This window comes from Oncorhynchus nerka, unplaced genomic scaffold, assembly GCF_034236695.1.
Source record: "Oncorhynchus nerka isolate Pitt River unplaced genomic scaffold, Oner_Uvic_2.0 unplaced_scaffold_1732, whole genome shotgun sequence".
NCBI classification, from domain to species: Eukaryota; Metazoa; Chordata; class Actinopteri; order Salmoniformes; family Salmonidae; genus Oncorhynchus; species Oncorhynchus nerka.
Genome location: NW_027039589.1, coordinates 26764 through 45236, shown reverse-complemented (window position 1 = coordinate 45236; position 18473 = coordinate 26764). Strand labels below are relative to the sequence as shown.

At 44.7% G+C, this 18473-nt stretch overlaps 1 protein-coding gene across 1 annotated transcript in view; it reads left to right on the top strand.

Moving 5' to 3' along the window:
* Nucleotides 1-18473, top strand: part of LOC135568044 (gamma-adducin-like) — a 57477-nt gene that overhangs the window by 17322 nt on the left and 21682 nt on the right. The window contains exon 2 of the mRNA XM_065015065.1: nucleotides 8669-8918. Within this exon, the coding sequence (XP_064871137.1) occupies nucleotides 8709-8918 (210 nt within the window). The 5' untranslated portion in view covers nucleotides 8669-8708. The remainder of the gene's footprint in view (nucleotides 1-8668; nucleotides 8919-18473) is intronic.

Here is an 18473-nt window from a genome sequence, read left to right as displayed (position 1 = left end):
TATACTGTAGTCCTACATTACAGTCCATATTATATTAGACAGGATGTTAAGTCTCATATACTGTAGTCCTACATTACAGCCCATATTATATTAGACAGGATAGTAAGTATCATACTGTAGTCCTACATTACAGCACATATTATATTAGACAGGATATTAAGTCTCATATACTGTAGTCCTACATTACAGCCCATATTATATTAGACAGGATAGTAAGTCTCATACTGTAGTCCTACATTACAGCCCATATTAGACAGGATATTAAGTCTCATATACTGTAGTCCTACATTACAGTCCATATTATATTAGACAGGATGTTAAGTCTCATATACTGTAGTCCTACATTACAGCCCATATTATATTAGACAGGATAGTAAGTCTCATACTGTAGTCCTACATTACAGTCCATATTAGACAGGATAGTAAGTCTCATACTGTAGTCCTACATTACAGCCCATATTATATTAGACAGGATAGTAAGTCTCATACTGTAGTCCTACATTACAGTCCATATTAGACAGGATAGTAAGTCTCATACTGTAGTCCTACATTACAGCCCATATTATATTAGACAGGATATTAAGTCTCATATACTGTAGTCCTACATTACAGCCCATATTATATTAGACAGGATATTAAGTCTCATACTGTAGTCCTACATTACAGTCCATATTATATTAGACAGGATATTAAGTCTCATATACTGTAGTCCTACATTACAGTCCATATTATATTAGACAGGATATTAAGTCTCATACTGTAGTCCTACATTACAGCCCATATTAGACAGGATATTAAGTCTCATACTGTAGTCCCACATTACAGTCCATATTATATTAGACAGGATAGTAAGTCTCATACTGTAGTCCTACATTACAGTCCATATTATATTAGACAGGATGTTAAGTCTCATATACTGTAGTCCTACATTACAGCCCATATTATATTAGACAGGATAGTAAGTCTCATACTGTAGTCCTACATTACAGCCCATATTATATTAGACAGGATATTAAGTCTCATATACTGTAGTCCTACATTACAGCCCATATTATATTAGACAGGATAGTAATACTCATATACTGTAGTCCTACATTACAGTCCATATTAGACAGGATAGTAAGTCTCATACTGTAGTCCTACATTACAGCCCATATTAGACAGGATATTAAGTCTCATATACTGTAGTCCTACATTACAGCCCATATTATATTAGACAGGATATTAAGTCTCATATACTGTAGTCCTACATTACAGCCCATATTATATTAGACAGGATATTAAGTCTCATATACTGTAGTCCTACATTACAGCCCATATTATATTAGACAGGATATTAAGTCTCATATACTGTAGTCCTACATTACAGCCCATATTATATTAGACAGGATAGTAAGTCTCATATACTGTAGTCCTACATTACAGCCCATATTATATTAGACAGGATAGTAAGTCTCATACTGTAGTCCTACATTACAGCCCATATTATATTAGACAGGATAGTAAGTCTCATATACTGTAGTCCTACATTACAGTCCATATTATATTAGACAGGATATTAAGTCTCATACTGTAGTCCTACATTACAGCCCATATTAGACAGGATATTAAGTCTCATACTGTAGTCCTACATTACAGTCCATATTATATTAGACAGCATAGTAAGTCTCATACTGTAGTCCTACATTACAGTCCATATTAGACAGGATATTAAGTGTCATATTGTCTATTTAAATTGCAGTGTGGGAAACCCTGCTGTAGGATGCACTATTGGACTTATTTGGCTCTCTTGTTGTCATGACCACGTTGTAAACTCGTTAACTCATGTCATCCCCCTAAGCCATTCCCCTCTCAGGGTCACAAGTGTCAGCTCATTGGTCAGCTGGGCATGGCATCGGAATGTCCAGCATGCACTTGTCTCCGGTGTCATGGCGATGGCCTATTTGGTCAGACTATCAAACAACCTGTCACTACATTGGCTTTGAATCTATGTCGTCTTTCACTTGTAATAGTCTTTTTTATGTACTAACTGACTGGTACTATGTACACACATGATATACCTACTGGAGTTTGGCTCAAACATGTAATGTACCTACAGACAGACTGGTACTATGTACACACATGATATACCTACTGGAGTTTGGCTCAAACATGTAATGTACCTACAGACAGACTGGTACTATGTACACACATGATATACCTACTGGAGTTTGGCTCAAACATGTAATGTACCTACAGACAGACTGGTACTATGTAGACACATGATATTCCTACTGGAGTTTGGCTCAAACATGTAATGTACCTACAGACAGACTGGTACTATGTACACACATGATATACCTACTGGAGTTTGGCTCACATGTAATGTACCTACAGACAGACTGGTACTATGTACCTTAGCTCTTTGAGGGAAATGTATTAATAGTGTCTTATAATAAAGTCATAAAGCGATCATTCATCTTGCTTTGTGTCCATACAAGGTCCCCTACTGTAAGTTAAAACTATTATAGTAACACAGAGAGGAACTTGCAGGAAGTAACCACTGTCATGTCTTTGGCATTATTAAAGTGAAGTCTTATTTTATCAAATCAATTCTCTGTAGTTAAGTATCATACTGTAGTAGGGGCGGCAGGGTAGCCTAGTGGTTAGAGCGTTGGACTAGTAACCGAAAGGTTGCAAGTTCGAATCCCCGAGCTGACAAGGTACAAATCTGTCATTCTGCCCCTGAACAGGCAGTTAACCCACTGTTCCTAGGCCGTCATTGAAAATAAGAATTTGTTCTTAAAAGTAAAATAAAGGTAAAAAAATATATTTAAAAAAAATACATGATGTGATAACCAGTGTGACACACTTAGGCGTAGTGGGTGCGGAGTCAGGGGCCGGAGGCTGAAGGTACGGAATAGTGCCTTTAATGGCACAGGGAAAATCGTAAACGCCAAAACACTGGGCGCACATACACACGATAACCCAAAACCAGGACCTAACAAGTCTGAAGAAAACCCCAAAACTAAACACACTACTACACATAAACACAGTGAAGAAAATAAGCCTGCACTAAGAGCAGGCGGGTCATACCGGGTTAAATAGCCCAACTAAAAACCTAAACAAGAAACAGGTGTAACCAATAAGACAAAACCAACAGAAAAGGGAAAATGGATCAGTGGCAGCTAGTAGACCGGTGACGCCGAGCGCCACACGAACAGGAAGAGGAGCCACCTTCGGTTGGAGTCGTGACAACCAGGAAGTCGGGGCACCAAGGAAAATCTTCAAATTACAAAATTATAATTTTCCTAATATAACTTTTGAGATATTTTAATATCTGACCAATTAGTCTTCTAATTAATGAATCATTCTTTACCTGACGTCATTCCAAACGTCGAAAGTTGTTGGTTATCTGCACCCAGTCTTTGCTATGAATCATCCATCCATCAATTGTCTTAATCATTTATTTACTAACTAACTAAATAATCACAGAAATGCATAAACAAACAACAATATATATGGTTACAAGGGAAGTGGGTGTGGACTGAGAAGGCCGGGAAAGACGAGAGTCACTACACAGCTGATAATAATTGAAATGCTAATCCTTTGCACATGAACGCTCACTCATTCGGGAATAATTGCAATCACTATATATTTACGCTGTGTGTCGTCGTGATCTCTGTTGGAATCGTCCGTCTTTCTGTTGGAATCGTCCGTCTTTCTGTTGGAAAGTTCATCCGCCCGTCTCTCTCTTCCACGAAGTCTTTGGTTAGAATGGATACTTCAGAGTAATATTCAGAAATGTTCTTCTAGATGTTTCGGCGGTTGTCGGTCTTCACATTCAGTCTACATAAATTCTAGCTGCCGACTAGTAATTAGTATTGAAGATTTGCTCTTATTCTGTCGGTATCAATAGTCTCAGAGTTGAACCATTTCCACCAGTGTAGCCAAATCTCCACGTGGTTTGGTTAGGAATTCAACAACCGAGGAATGCATGGTCTCTACTCAAACCTTAGCCCTCTCGGTAATCGAGGTACGCACAGTCTGAAGTGGGCTTCTCCTGGTGGGGTTTATATTCGGAACAGCAGAAAAGGGCTGTCCCATGATGCCAGATCAATGTCTATGCTCATGGGGCAGGCCAATGACTTTAAAGGGAATTGGATTCTCTTTCATTAAACAGTTTTTAAAATCACATTACATCATTTCACAAATAGTTTCATCTTTACTCATTCATTTTATACAATAATTAGATGCGAAACTCATAACGGAGACTCTTGTATAAACAGAGTTATGGGAATGTGGCTGTATTGTCTCTCATGAGGTCACAAACATTACACAAAATGGACCGGTCGTAGCTGGCGTCTCCACCGACCGTTTACACATTCTCCAAAACATGGACATTGTTCAGTTCTCAAGTTCTATGATGTAGGAGAAGTTCCTTTGTTCTACTGTGAAACTCACTCTCTCTATACTGCATGAGGGAGAGAGCCTCCTTCAGGAATGTACGACCTAAGATAACAGAACCTGGGTGTAAGAGGGAGAGAGGGGGACGGAACTTGCTATACCCAAAGAGGTCACGTCATGACACCACAAGTCTATGCAGTCCCATTGAAAAACACACACTGGGTCCAGACTACAGAAAAGAACTGTGCGTTGTTCAACACTGGGTCGGGTCCAGACTACAGAGTAGCCCAGGGCTGTGCGTTGTTCAACACACTGGGTCGGGTCCAGACTACAGAGTAGCCCAGAGCTGTGCGTTGTTCAACACACTGGGTCAGGTCCAGACTACAGAGTAGCCCAGGGCTGTGCGTTGTTCAACACACTGGGTCAGGTCCAGACTACAGAGTAGCCCAGAGCTGTGCATTGTTCAACACACTGGGTCGGGTCCAGACTACAGAGTAGCCCAGAGCTGTGCGTTGTTCAACACACTGGGTCAGATCCAGACTACAGGGGAGCCCAGAGCTGTGCGTTGTTCAACACACTGGTTCGGGTCCAGACTACAGAGTAGCCCAGAGCTGTGCGTTGTTCAACACACTGGGTCAGGTCCAGACTACAGAGTAGCCCAGAGGTGTGCGTTGTTCAACACACTGGGTCGGGTCCAGACTACAGAGTAGCCCAGAGCTGTGTGTTGTTCAGCACACTGGGTCGGGTCCAGACTACAGAGTAGCCCAGAGCTGTGCGTTGTTCAACACACTGGGTCAGATCCAGACTACAGGGGAGCCCAGAGCTGTGCGTTGTTCAACACACTGGGTCGGGTCCAGACTAGCCCCAGAGCTGTGTGTTGTTCAGCACACTGGGTCGGGTCCAGACTACAGAGTAGCCCAGAGCTGTGCGTTGTTCAACACACTGGGTCAGATCCAGACTACAGGGGAGCCCAGAGCTGTGCGTTGTTCAACACACTGGGTCGGGTCCAGACTACAGAGCTGTGCGTTGTTCAACACACTGGGTCGGGTCCAGACTACAGGGGAGCCCAGAGCTGTGCGTTGTTCAACACACTGGGTCGGGTCCAGACTACAGAGTAGCCCAGAGCTGTGCGTTGTTCAACACACTGGGTCGGGTCCAGACTACAGAGTAGCCCAGAGCTGTGCGTTGTTCAACACACTGGGTCGGGTCCAGACTACAGAGTAGCCCAGAGCTGTGCGTTGTTCAACACACTGGGTCGGGTCCAGACTACAGAGTAGCCCAGAGCTGTGCGTTGTGGCTCTTAATCTGCAACATCTTGTTAAGTTCCATTAGACCTGAAGGAGCAGCTTAGCAACGCAGAGCAGCAAAGAAAATAATCTACCTTCTCTCCCTCCATCCCTCTATTCCTCCATCCCTAACTCCCTCCCTGGTTCAAATCCAAGGGATAGAGGACTTGGGCAAAAAGAGAAAGGAAGGGAAAGAGACAGGGAGAAAATAAAGAAAGGGAGAGAGAGTGAGACTGCAGGTACAGTAGATCTTTCTCTGCTGCTAGGGTAACCCTCTTAAGTGGCCTGCGGTCATGTGACTGGAGTGATTGGTAAACAATCCCAGCTGTAGAGGTCTCTCGCTTTCTCGCTCAATTCAATTCAATGTTTTTTATTGTCATGGGAAACATGTGTTTACATTCTCTCTCTCTGTCTCTGTCTGTCTGTGTCTGTGTGTGAAAACAGTTCCAGCTGTAGTGGTCGCTCTCTGTTGGGTGGAAACCTCAAGCCATCTGGTTGAGGCCAGCCTGCTCTCTACCCCTCCCATCGCTAATACTGCCCCTCCCATCTCTAATACTGCCCCTCCCATCTCTAATACTGCCCCTCCCATCTCCAATACTGCCCCTCCCATCTTCAATACTGCCCCTCCCATCTCCAATACTGCCCCTCCCATCTCCAATACTGCCCCTCCCATCTCCAATACTGCCCCTCCCATCTCCAATAGTGCCCCTCCCATCTCCAATACTGCCCCTCCCATCTCTATTACTGCCCCTCCCATCTCTAATACTGCCCCTCCCATCTCTAATACTGCCCCTCCCATCTCTAATACTGCCCCTCCCCTCTCTAATACTGCCCCTCCCATCTCTAATACTGCCCCTCCCATCTCTAATACTGCCCCTCCCATCTCTAATACTGCCCCTCCCATCTCTAATACAAGGCTTAACCTAAAGGCGATCCGCATGCTTCCCATCTGGAACGGTTCATGCATATATTCTGACTACATTTTGTGACGTTTTGGTCTTTGGCAACAGTTGTTTTTTTTCGGCAGCCTGAAGAAAAATACTGCACCAAACATTTTAGTCACATGTAGAATTGGGTGACTAAGATCTCCTCGGCAGAACCGTCAAAATGAATGACAGTTCTTGAGTTATCTTAGATGAATTCAGACTATTTTGAGGAAGTGTATACTGGCTACGGCATTTCAAGATGGACAAACGGTACTATTGCCGATTTTTGCTTTTTCAAGCGTAGGTCTTTGAAGAGAGTATGTGAGCACACTCTCCTCGGCGCCAGCCGAACCAAAGCATTCGGAAGCCTTTAACCTCCACAGCCACGCCGCAAAGCAACCTGGGAGATGGTTTCTTACACTCTCTGTCTCGTTAGTTGATCTTTCCAATTCATTCCGTCATTAAATCCATGGCCCTTTTGCAGACGTTGTTGTGCTCTCTCCTTCATTTGGCATGGCAACAAGTGGTTCAGGAGAGTCAATAACACATGACGTACTATAGCTGTTTCCAACTGTTGTGTGTTGTCATGCCAACTGGAACAGGGTGAGGCAACAGTCAGGGGAATGTATTCACTAACCCAGTCATGACCCTGATGGGCTAACAAAATATGAGTCTTTCTCTCTCTCGTTCGCTTTGTTTGTCTTTCTTTCCCGCTCTGGAGCACGTTCCGTATAGATGTGTGTGTGTGCGTACGATGGAAACAAAAATCTGTCCAAAGTCAGAGCGGGTCCTGACTCCTGATGCTGGCGTCAGATCGTTGACCAATCACAGAGCAACGTTTCCCACAGCAGACGACCTGATAAGATGAGCATCCTCTTCCTGCTTGGCAGACACGTTGCTGTTGTTTCCTCTCTGTCCGTCTGTCCCCTGTGGGACATGTCACTGTCACCTGTTATCCTGTACGTCTGTCTGTTTATCTCTCTGTTTGAAGAGTAATGTCATAGGAATGGCTTCTTCAGAAAAGGTCATGGTCAAGTGAATTGACTTTGTATTGACACTTGACCTGGGGCTCTGCATACTCATGTCCCACAGTCTGTTTAGCATGCCGTTTGGTTAAAGTGACTGGTTGCTGTTCAGAGGATTTCACTTATTTTGCAGTGAAAGTCCTCTTTGACTTGTCTGTTTGCCACTAGTTTGGATTTTTTTAAAGTCAATGGTTCATGCTAGTTTGGATTCCTTTTAGTTGGAACAGTTGTTGCCCACAGGAATAGACTTAGTTTGTGTGCATTCATAACTTGGGGCTCTGCATCTGTGCTCAATAGTAGTTTGCAACAGGACTTAAAACTATTGTTTTCCCACAGTCTGGCAAATTAGTCTTCTGCAGAATAAATGTTCCCTTTGGGGTGATAAACCTTTCCACCACTAAATGGGGAGTTGGGAACTACATGTTCTGGACTTGTTTTTCAACATATCTGTCCTATTTCCATTGTTTTTCAACATATCTGTCCCATTTCCAATGTTTTTCAACATATCTGTCCCATTTCCATTGTTTTTCAACATATATGTCCCATTTCCAATGTTTTTCAACATATCTGTCCTATTTCCATTGTTTTTCAACATATCTGTCCCATTTCCATTGTTTTTCAACATATCTGTCCCATTTCCAATGTTTTTCAACATATCTGTCCCATTTCCAATGTTTTTCAACATATCTGTCCTATTTCCATTGTTTTTCAACATATCTGTCCCATTTCCAATGTTTTTCAACATATCTGTCCCATTTCCAATGTTTTTCAACTTATCTGTCCCATTTCCAATGTTTTTCAACTTATCTGTCCCATTTCCATTGTTTTTCAACATATCTGTCCCATTTCCATTGTTTTTCAACATATCTGTCCTATTTCCATTGCGTCTTTTAGTTTAGTTCAGTGTAAAACCGCTGTCACACAAAGCAATTTGGACACAATTACTGTTGCAGTTACAGGTTGCAAGTAACATTTTCTCAAGCAACTTGAATGATGCAACTCAAACTGTCAGATCTCTATTCTAAATCTCTCTCTCTCCTTCCAGTGAGAAGCTGAGCTCGATCAGAGGAGCATAGGAAGCAGGCATGAGTGCAGGAGGCCATCACGCCGTGGTGACCACCCCTCCCACGCCCAGCGGCAGTGGAGGACCCGGTGGTCCTAAGGAAAGATACTTTGACCGCATCGACCCCAACGACCCCGAGTACCTGAGAGAGAGGAACATGTCACCTGACCTCAGACAGGACTTCAATATGATGGAACAGAAGAAGAGAGTCACACAGATACTACAGAGTCCTGTAAGTAAGAGAGAGAAAGAGGGGTGGCGGGGGGGTAGTGAGGAGAGTCACACAGATACAACAGAGTCCTGTAAGTAAGAGAGAGAAAGAGGGGGGTAGTGAGGAGAGTCACACAGATACTACTGAGTCCTGTAAGTAGGAGAGCGAAAGAGGGGGGGGGGGGGTAGAGAGGAGAGTCACACAGATACTACAGAGTCCTGTAAGTAAGAGAGGGGGGGTAGAGAGGAGAGTCACACAGATACTACAGAGTCCTGTAAGTAAGAGAGGGGGGGGGGGGTTGAGAGGAGAGTCACACAGATACTACAGAGTCCTGTAAGTAAGAGAGAGGGGGGTTGAGAGGAGAGTCACACAGATACTACAGAGTCCTGTAAGTAAGAGAGAGGGGGGGTAGAGAGGAGAGTCACACAGATACTACAGAGTCCTGTAAGTAAGAGAGAGGGGGGTTGAGAGGAGAGTCACACAGATACTACAGAGTCCTGTAAGTAAGAGAGAGGGGGTTGAGAGGAGAGTCACACAGATACTACAGAGTCCTGTAAGTAAGAGAGGGGGGGGGAGAGGGAGAGGAGAGTCACACAGATACTACAGAGTCCTGTAAGTGAGAGGGGGGGGGTAGAGAGAGAGTCACACAGATACTACAGAGTCCTGTAGGGAGGGGGGGGGGTAGAGAGGAGAGTCACACATATACTACAGAGTCCTGTAAGTAAGAGAGAGGGGGGGTAGAGAGGAGAGTCACACAGATACTACAGAGTCCTGTAGGTAAGAGAGAGGGGGTATAGAGAGGAGAGTCACACAGATACTACAGAGTCCTGTAAGTAAGAGAGGGGGAGGGTAGAGAGGAGAGTCACACAGATACTACAGAGTCCTGTAAGTAAGAGAGAGGGGGGTTGAGAGGAGAGTCACACAGATACTACAGAGTCCTGTAAGTAAGAGAGAGGGGGTAGAGAGGAGAGTCACACAGATACTACAGTCCTGTAAGTGAGAGAGGGGGGGGTAGAGAGGTAAGAGAGAGGGGGGGTAGAGAGGAGAGTCACACATATACTACAGAGTCCTGTAAGTAAGAGAGAGGGGGGTAGAGAGGAGAGTCACACAGATACTACAGAGTCCTGTAAGTAAGAGAGGGGGAGGGTAGAGAGGAGAGTCACACAGATACTACAGAGTCCTGTAGGTAAGAGAGAGGGGGGTATAGAGAGGAGAGTCACACAGATACTACAGAGTCCTGTAAGTGAGAGAGGGGGGTAGAGAGGAGAGTCACACAGATACTACAGAGTCCTGTAAGTAAGAGAGGGGGAGGGTAGAGAGGAGAGTCACACAGATACTACAGAGTCCTGTAAGTAAGAGAGAGGGGGGTAGAGAGGAGAGTCACACAGATACTACAGAGTCCTGTAAGTGAGGGGTGGGACTGTGTGTGTGGGGGGGGAGAAAGAAACAGAGAGGTGCATCTGTCCTGAAGCTCATTTTGACATCAAGAGGACAATTGATATTGTTCACCAGTTGGACATTCTGTCTGTGAATGAGAGTTTCCCTGCTTTTCTGCCGACGGCTGCCATGTCAAACCCCTTAGGGTTTAACACATTGATGTTGTGACAGAGACCACAGCAACACTCCAGCAGGCAGCAGACTGTTTCAGCCCAGCAGACCCAACATTACTGCCACAGTCTACCTACCACACCGTTCCACATAAACGGGATAGAATACTAGCCCTGCACCATACAGACTGGCCTCTGCTGTTATCTGTCAACTCTGTAGTCTGTTCTCCAAGCCCCTAAATCACTCATACACCTGCTTGTTTACCTGCAGGTATAGACCCAAGGCAGGACATGTCTGTAGCTCAGGTTCATAGCTTTTGGCTGTGTGTCCGAGTGTGTGTGTGTGCGCTGGTGTAGCCGTGTTCTATTTAAAGCGTTAAATGGGATCCACATTCAACACATGCCACGCGGGTTCTTTGGCGCACTTTTATACCAGCTGTCGAGAGATCAGGAGACGAGCACAGAGTCTCTCTGCTTTAAACTTCACCTGTGTGTTTGGTGTGTGTCTTTTGTCTGAAAATGTCTATGTTGAAGGGTTGTAAATGTGTGTGTGTGTGTGTGTGTGTGTGCCTACATGAGAATGTGCGTACATGTAACTGTGTGTGTGGGTGTGTGTTTTTGTTTTGATTGTGTGTGAGCCACAGCCTAAACCTATGAACTAATGACAGGTGATGTCCCGGAGGGCATATTGTTGTCATCTGTCTCATGTGGGTTAGCTGGTTCCAACACTAGTGTAACACTACTCTATCACAACAACAATAAACATCTCCCTCCAGCACTCTGCCTTTCCATCTTTCTCTCTCTCTTTCTCTCCTTTCTCTCTCTTTCTCTCACTCTTCTTTTTCTCTAACCCTCTTTCTCTCCTTTCTTGCTTTCTCTCACCCTCTCTCTTTCTCTCCCTCTCTTCTTTTTCTCTCACCCTCTGTCTCTCTCTCCCTGCATTCTCTCTCTATTTCTTGTCCTCTCTCTCGCTCCCTCGCTCTCTCTCTGAACATGGGGTTAGTTTGTTGTGTTACCAGTGTGTTTCAGGGGAGAGTGATGTCAGCTCATGTTTTCTCGAGACAGCCCATGAGAGAGACTATATTTAAAGACTGATCTAGACCAGAAGGACCTAACCAGCTTGCTGAGCACAGCTGACTGGCTGTAGTCTAGTGCTGCAGCCATAGTGCTATGTACACTATACCATATGGATAGAAGCTGGTGTTTTCTGTAAGATGGAGGCTTGTTGTTGTTGTTGTTGTAATCAGCTTCAATAAGTAGGGCCATGGAGTTTTCCCTGACCATGTCACATCACCAGGTAAACTGGTCCAGGGCCCATAGTTCTCCCTGACCATGTCACATCACCTGGCAAATTGGTCTAGAGGACCCAGAGTTCTCCTTGACCATGTCACATCACCTGGTAAATTGGTCTATAGGACCCAGAGTTCTCCCTGACCATGTCACATCACCAGGTAAACTGGTCCAGGGCCCATAGTTCTCCCTGACCTTGTCACATCACCTGGCAAACGGGTCTAGAGGACCCAGAGTTCTCCCTGACCATGTCACATCACCTGGCAAACGGGTCTAGAGGACCCAGAGTTCTCCCTGACCATGTCACATTACCAGGTAAACTGGTCTAGAGGACCCAGAGTTCTCCCTGACCATGTCACATCACCAGGTAAACTGGTCCAGGGCCCATAGTTCTCCCTGACCATGTCACATCACCTGGCAAACGGGTCTAGAGGACCCAGAGTTCTCCCTGACCATGTCACATTACCAGGTAAACTGGTCTAGAGGACCCAGAGTTCTCCCTGACCATGTCACATCACCAGGTAAACTGGTCTAGAGGACCCAGAGTTCTCCCTGACCATGTCACATCACCAGGTAAACTGGTCCAGGGCCCATAGTTCTCCCTGACCATGTCACATCACCTGGCAAACGGGTCTAGAGGACCCAGAGTTCTCCCTGACCATGTCACATTACCAGGTAAACTGGTCTAGAGGACCCAGAGTTCTCCCTGACCATGTCACATCACCAGGTAAACTGGTCTAGAGGACCCAGAGTTCTCCCTGACCGTGTCACATCACCTGGCAAATTGGTCTAGAGGACCCAGAGTTCTCCTTGACCATGTCACATCACCTGGTAAATTGGTCTATAGGACCCAGAGTTCTCCCTGACCATGTCACATCACCAGGTAAACTGGTCCAGGGCCCATAGTTCTCCCTGACCATGTCACATCACCTGGCAAACGGGTCTAGAGGACCTAGAGTTCTCCCTGACCATGTCACATTACCAGGTAAACTGGTCTAGAGGACCCAGAGTTCTCCCTGACCATGTCACATCACCAGGTAAACTGGTCTAGAGGACCCAGAGTTCTCCCTGACCGTGTCACATCACCTGGCAAATTGGTCTAGAGGACCCAGAGTTCTCCCTGACCGTGTCACATCACCTGGTAAACTGGTCTATAGGACCCAGAGTTCTCCCTGACCATATCACATTACCAGGTAAACTGGTCCAGGGCCCAGAGGTCTCCCTGACCATGTCACATCACCTGGCAAACGGGTCTAGAGGACCCAGAGTTCTCCCTGACCATGTCACATCACCAGGTAAATTGGTCTAGAGGACCCAGAGTTCTCCCTGACCATGTCACATCACCTGGCAAACGGGTCTAGAGGACCCAGAGTTCTCCCTGACCATGTCACATTACCAGGTAAACTGGTCTAGAGGACCCAGAGTTCTCCCTGACCATGTCACATCACCAGGTAAACTGGTCTAGAGGACCCAGAGTTCTCCCTGACCATGTCACATTACCAGGTAAACTGGTCTAGAGGACCCAGAGTTCTCCCTGACCATGTCACATCACCAGGTAAACTGGTCTAGAGGACCCAGAGTTCTCCCTGACCATGTCACATCACCAGGTAAACTGATCTGTAGGACCCAGAATTTTCCCTGACCATGTCACATTTTTTCTCTCCTGGATAGATCACGTAGTCAGGACAAACTCCTGGTCCTATAACAATGGGCCATTAGACATAGAGTTTAGAGAATAACTATGCACTGGTTTCCTACCTGGTTTCCTTCCTACCTACCTTCATTTCCTCCCAGTCACACTAGTTCCTATGGAGTCGTGGGCTGTGTCTGAAGTGACACCCTATTCCCTATATAGTGCACTACTCTTGACTAAGGACCATAGGGATCCCATAGGGCTCTGGTCAAAATTAGTGCATTAAATAGGGTGCCATTTCAGACTCATTCCCTCCCAGTCACATGGCTGCATGGGAACAAGACTATAGGTCTATACGTGACCCATCTCAACCAATCAGATATGCACGTCTCGATCAGTGGAGCAAAGCTCATTAATCTGAGTGATTTAGTGATGTGGAAAATAGGGAAGCAGTGTGTGTGCTGTTGGGTTGTGTATATTTACTGCTACTGCGGTTTGGGAGAAGGAAGCAGTGTGTGTGCTGTTGGGTTGTGTATATTTACTGCTACTGCGGTTTGGGAGAAGGAAGCAGTGTGTGCTGTTGGGTTGTGTATATTTACTGCTACTGCGGTTTGGGAGAAGGAAGCAGTGTGTGTGCTGTTGGGTTGTGTATATTTACTGCTACTGCGGTTTGGGAGAAGGAAGCAGTGTGTGTGCTGTTGGGTTGTGTATATTTACTGCTACTGCGGTTTGGGAGAAGGAAGCAGTGTGTGTGCTGTTGGGTTGTGTATATTTACTGCTACTGCGGTTTGGGAGAAGGAAGCAGTGTGTGCTGTTGGGTTGTGTATATTTACTGCTACTGCGGTTTGGGAGAAGGAAGCGGTGTGTGTGCTGTTGGGTTGTGTATATTTACTGCTACTGCGGTTTGGGAGAAGGAAGCGGTGTGTGTGCTGTTGGGTTGTGTATATTTACTGCTACTGCGGTTTGGGAGAAGGAAGCGGTGTGTGTGCTGTTGGGTTGTGTATATTTACTGCTACTGCGGTTTGGGAGAAGGAAGCGGTGTGTGTGCTGTTGGGTTGTGTATATTTACTGCTACTGCGGTTTGGGAGAAGGAAGCAGTGTGTGTGCTGTTGGGTTGTGTATATTTACTGCTACTGCGGTTTGGGAGAAGGAAGCGGTGTGTGTGCTGTTGGGTTGTGTATATTTACTGCTACTGCGGTTTGGGAGAAGGAAGCGGTGTGTGTGCTGTTGGGTTGTGTATATTTACTGCTACTGCGGTTTGGGAGAAGGAAGCAGACTTTTATTTCTTCTTCTCAGGCTTAAAATGACTGGATAATTTATAGAGCCTCCCTGACTCCAAACCCCTGTGAGAGGAGAGGAAGTGTTTCATCCATGCTTTCTTTCTGTTGATGTTCTCTTCATGACTTTTAACAACATCTCGCTCTAAAGAACATTAGCATGCGTACTCTGAGGAACCTTTGAAACTCCAAACGGGAAGCTTTTCTGAGAGACTATCCCATTTAGTTTGGCATTTAGGTTATAAAGCAACGTTTGTTAGCTATGTTTTGGTTTACTTACTTTATCTCAACGTTGCCTAGCTAGCTTTTGGTTTGGCAGCTACGTTATCTCAACGTTGCCTAGATAGCTTTTGGTTTGTGATTTAGGTTATAGAGCAATATTGCTTAGATGACCTGTGTGCTGACATTTACATTATCTTTCAATGAGAGACTGAGAAGAAGAGAGAGACTGAGAGACAGAGAGACAGAGAGAAAGAGAGAGAGAGACAGAGAGAAAAAGAGAGAGAGAGACTGAGAGACAGAGAGAAAAAGAGAGAGAGAGAGTGAAAGACAGAGATTTCAGCTGCACATTCAAGATGATGCTGTACTGAAGTATTGATGTTAGGTGTCGTGTCTTTGCCATCATTAAACAGAAGACTTATTTATCAAATAACTCTGTAATTATTATTACGTGATTAAACTGATTAATCATGTAACTGTAATTAACTAGGAAGTCGGGGCACCAAGGAAAATATTCAGATTATAAAGTTATAATTTTCCTAATATAACTTTCAGATATTTATATCTGATCACTTAGTCTGCTGATTAATGAATTATTCTTTACCTCACGTTAGTCTCATTCCAAACGTTATAAATTGTTGGTTATCTGCACGAACGCAGTCTTCACTATGATTCATCCATACATCAATTGTCTTAAATCATGTAATTACTAAGTAATTCACAGAAAAGCATAAACAAACAGTAGATAGTTACAAGGAAATGATAACGGCGTTTCCCTAGTGGGATAAACCGGTATTGCGGCTTGGTGGACACAAAGGGAAGTGGGGGTCAACTGAGATGAGACACTACAAAGTTGATCATATAACAATTGAAATGCTAATCCTTTGCACATGAACGCTCACTCATTCGGGCTCACTCAAACCTTATACTCAGGTTTATGGTCTCCTCTCAAACCTTGGCCCTCTCGTTATCGAGGTAAGCTGGTCTCAACCTTAGTCCTCTCGTAATTGAGAGAAACATGGTCTGGTGATAGAAAACCCGGGTGGGGGTTTCGTTCGGAAGAGCAGAAAAGGGCCTGTCCCAGGATGCCCGACCATAACTGTGCTCATGGGCGGTCCTCTGATTTAGTTAAACTCCAAAGGGAATTGGAGTTTCCTTCATTAAACAGACCAAAATCACATTACACAATTTCACAAACAGTATCATCCTCACTCATTCATCTTATACAACAATTAGATTTAAGCCTCATAACTGAGGCTATTATATAAACAGTGTTGTGGTAATGTGGCCATATTGTCTCCCATGAGTTTCACAAAATTGTACCAAATGGACCAGTTCGTAGCTGGATTCTTCAACCAATCTTTTATACCTTCTCCAGAACATAAATGTTGTTCGGACCTCAAGTTCTGTGAGGTGGAAGAAATTCCTTTGTTCTCTCTATGAAAACTCACTCTCTCTCTATACTGTGGCCATGAGGAGACAATCTCCTCCAGGAATTTACGACCTGAGGTCGCAGCAGCCTGAGTGTAGGAGACAGAGAGAGGGGGATAGTGATCGCTGTACCCAAAGAGGGCAACGTCATGACATAGGCTAGGCAGTACAAACTCCCAGGGAGGAAAGCGCTGGTCAAAAGTAGTGCACTGTATTTATTTTTATTTTTTATTTTATTTCACCTTTATTTAACCAGGTAGGCTAGTTGAGAACAGGTTCTCATTTGCAACTGCGACCTGGCCAAGATAAAGCATAGCAGAGTGAACAGACAACACAGAGTTACACATGGAGTAAACAATTAACAAGTCAATAACACAGTAGAGAAAAAAAAGGGGAGTCTATATACAATGTGTGCAAAAGGCATGAGGAGGTAGGCGAATAATTACAATATTGCAGATTAACACTGGAGTGATAAATGATCAGATGATCATGTACAGGTAGAGATATTTGTGTGCAAAAGAGCAGAAAGGTAAATAAATAAAAACTGTGGGGATGAGGTAGGTGAAAATGGGTGGGCTATTTACCAATAGATTATGTACAGCTGCAGCGATCGGTTAGCTGCTCAGATAGCTGATGTTTGAAGTTGGTGAGGGAGATAAAAGTCTCCAACTTCAGCGATTTTTGCAAATCGTTCCAGTCACAGGCAGCAGAGTACTGGAACGAAAGGCGGCCGAATGAGGTGTTGGCTTTGGGGATGCTCAATGAGATACACCTGCTGGAGCGCGTGCTACGGATGGGTGTTGCCATCGTGACCAGTGAGCTGAGATAAGGCGGAGCTTTGCCTAGCATGGCCTTGTAGATGACCTGAGTATAGGGAGTTAGGGAGTTGGGTGCTAGCTGGGATGTACAGTATTTCTATTGGTCTGCCAGACAGTTCCTTCCTGCAGGCAGTGTTGCAGCTGGAATGGGGGACCGATTTTTACTGACGCACACGTCAATAGAATTGATTGGCTGGCACTTGCTCTCTCGGTCTCTCTCTCGGTCTCTCTCTCGGTCTCTCTCTCAATTCAATTTAAGGGCTTTATTGGCATGGAAAACGAATGTTAACATTGCCAAAGCAAGTTAACATATCTCTTTCTCGGTCTCTCGCTCTCTCACTCTCTCCCACCTTGCAACACAGTCCACATGAAAGAGTATCATTGTGCTCACTAAACTAGCAAGGCTGTTGGGAGTGTGTCTAGTTGTAATTACAGGGTATTCTATGATTCACTTGGACCATGGTGTGTGTGTGTGTGTGTGTGTGTGTGTGTGTGTGTGTGTGTGTGTGTGTGTGTGTCTTTAACTGTGAGTATTTATTTGACCAGATTGTGTGTCTGGATGGGGTAGTGGTGTCATTAAAACAGTCAGTGTTGACGTAAAACCCTTTCATCACCTCCCATCAAACACAATACGCGCGATAGCAAACCCAGCTACAGTCTAGTCATAGGTGTCTGTTGTCCTTTCCCACGCTACAGGGTTCAGCTGCATCCCAGCGGTCTTACCTGTCTGTCAGCAGCCCTACACTCAGCAGGAAGACGATCATCCCAACAAATAGATAGTTGAATGCCAGGCTGATTTCTTTTAACAACACGTTAGGTAATACAGAAATATTACATACTGTAGATGTAACATTTATACACGGAAGGCTTTTATATAGTGCTGTTTATGGCTTTGTCACACAAAATATAAGCCTTTATTCTGATACGATTAAAAGGGAGATGTTTTGGAGTGTATCCTCAAAGAGATTTCTTTCTCACAGTGACAGCTATTGGACCAGCTCCAATCTGCATGTCTTAATATTGAGAGAGAAGCTCAAAGACTATATTAAAGACACCATTTTGAAAGATGAATATCTCTTTGTTGTGAATGCACACGGAATCCTCTCTTCCTAAGCCTGACCGTCCAACCAATCACACACGTCCTCCCATACGCTCCAACCAATAACTGGAGAGGCGTGGCTCGTGAAAGTGGGAAAGCTCTCTGTGACCGTGGCTTGACTTTTCAGTTTAGTGTTGTTGTTTTTTCTCAGGCAGGATGGTGGACAGCTATTCATGTCAAGAGAAGGACCTCAGGCCAGCTTGATTAGATTTGGGCTCTGGCTGTTTGTTTCAACTCAATGTTAGGACAGTGTTATGGCACA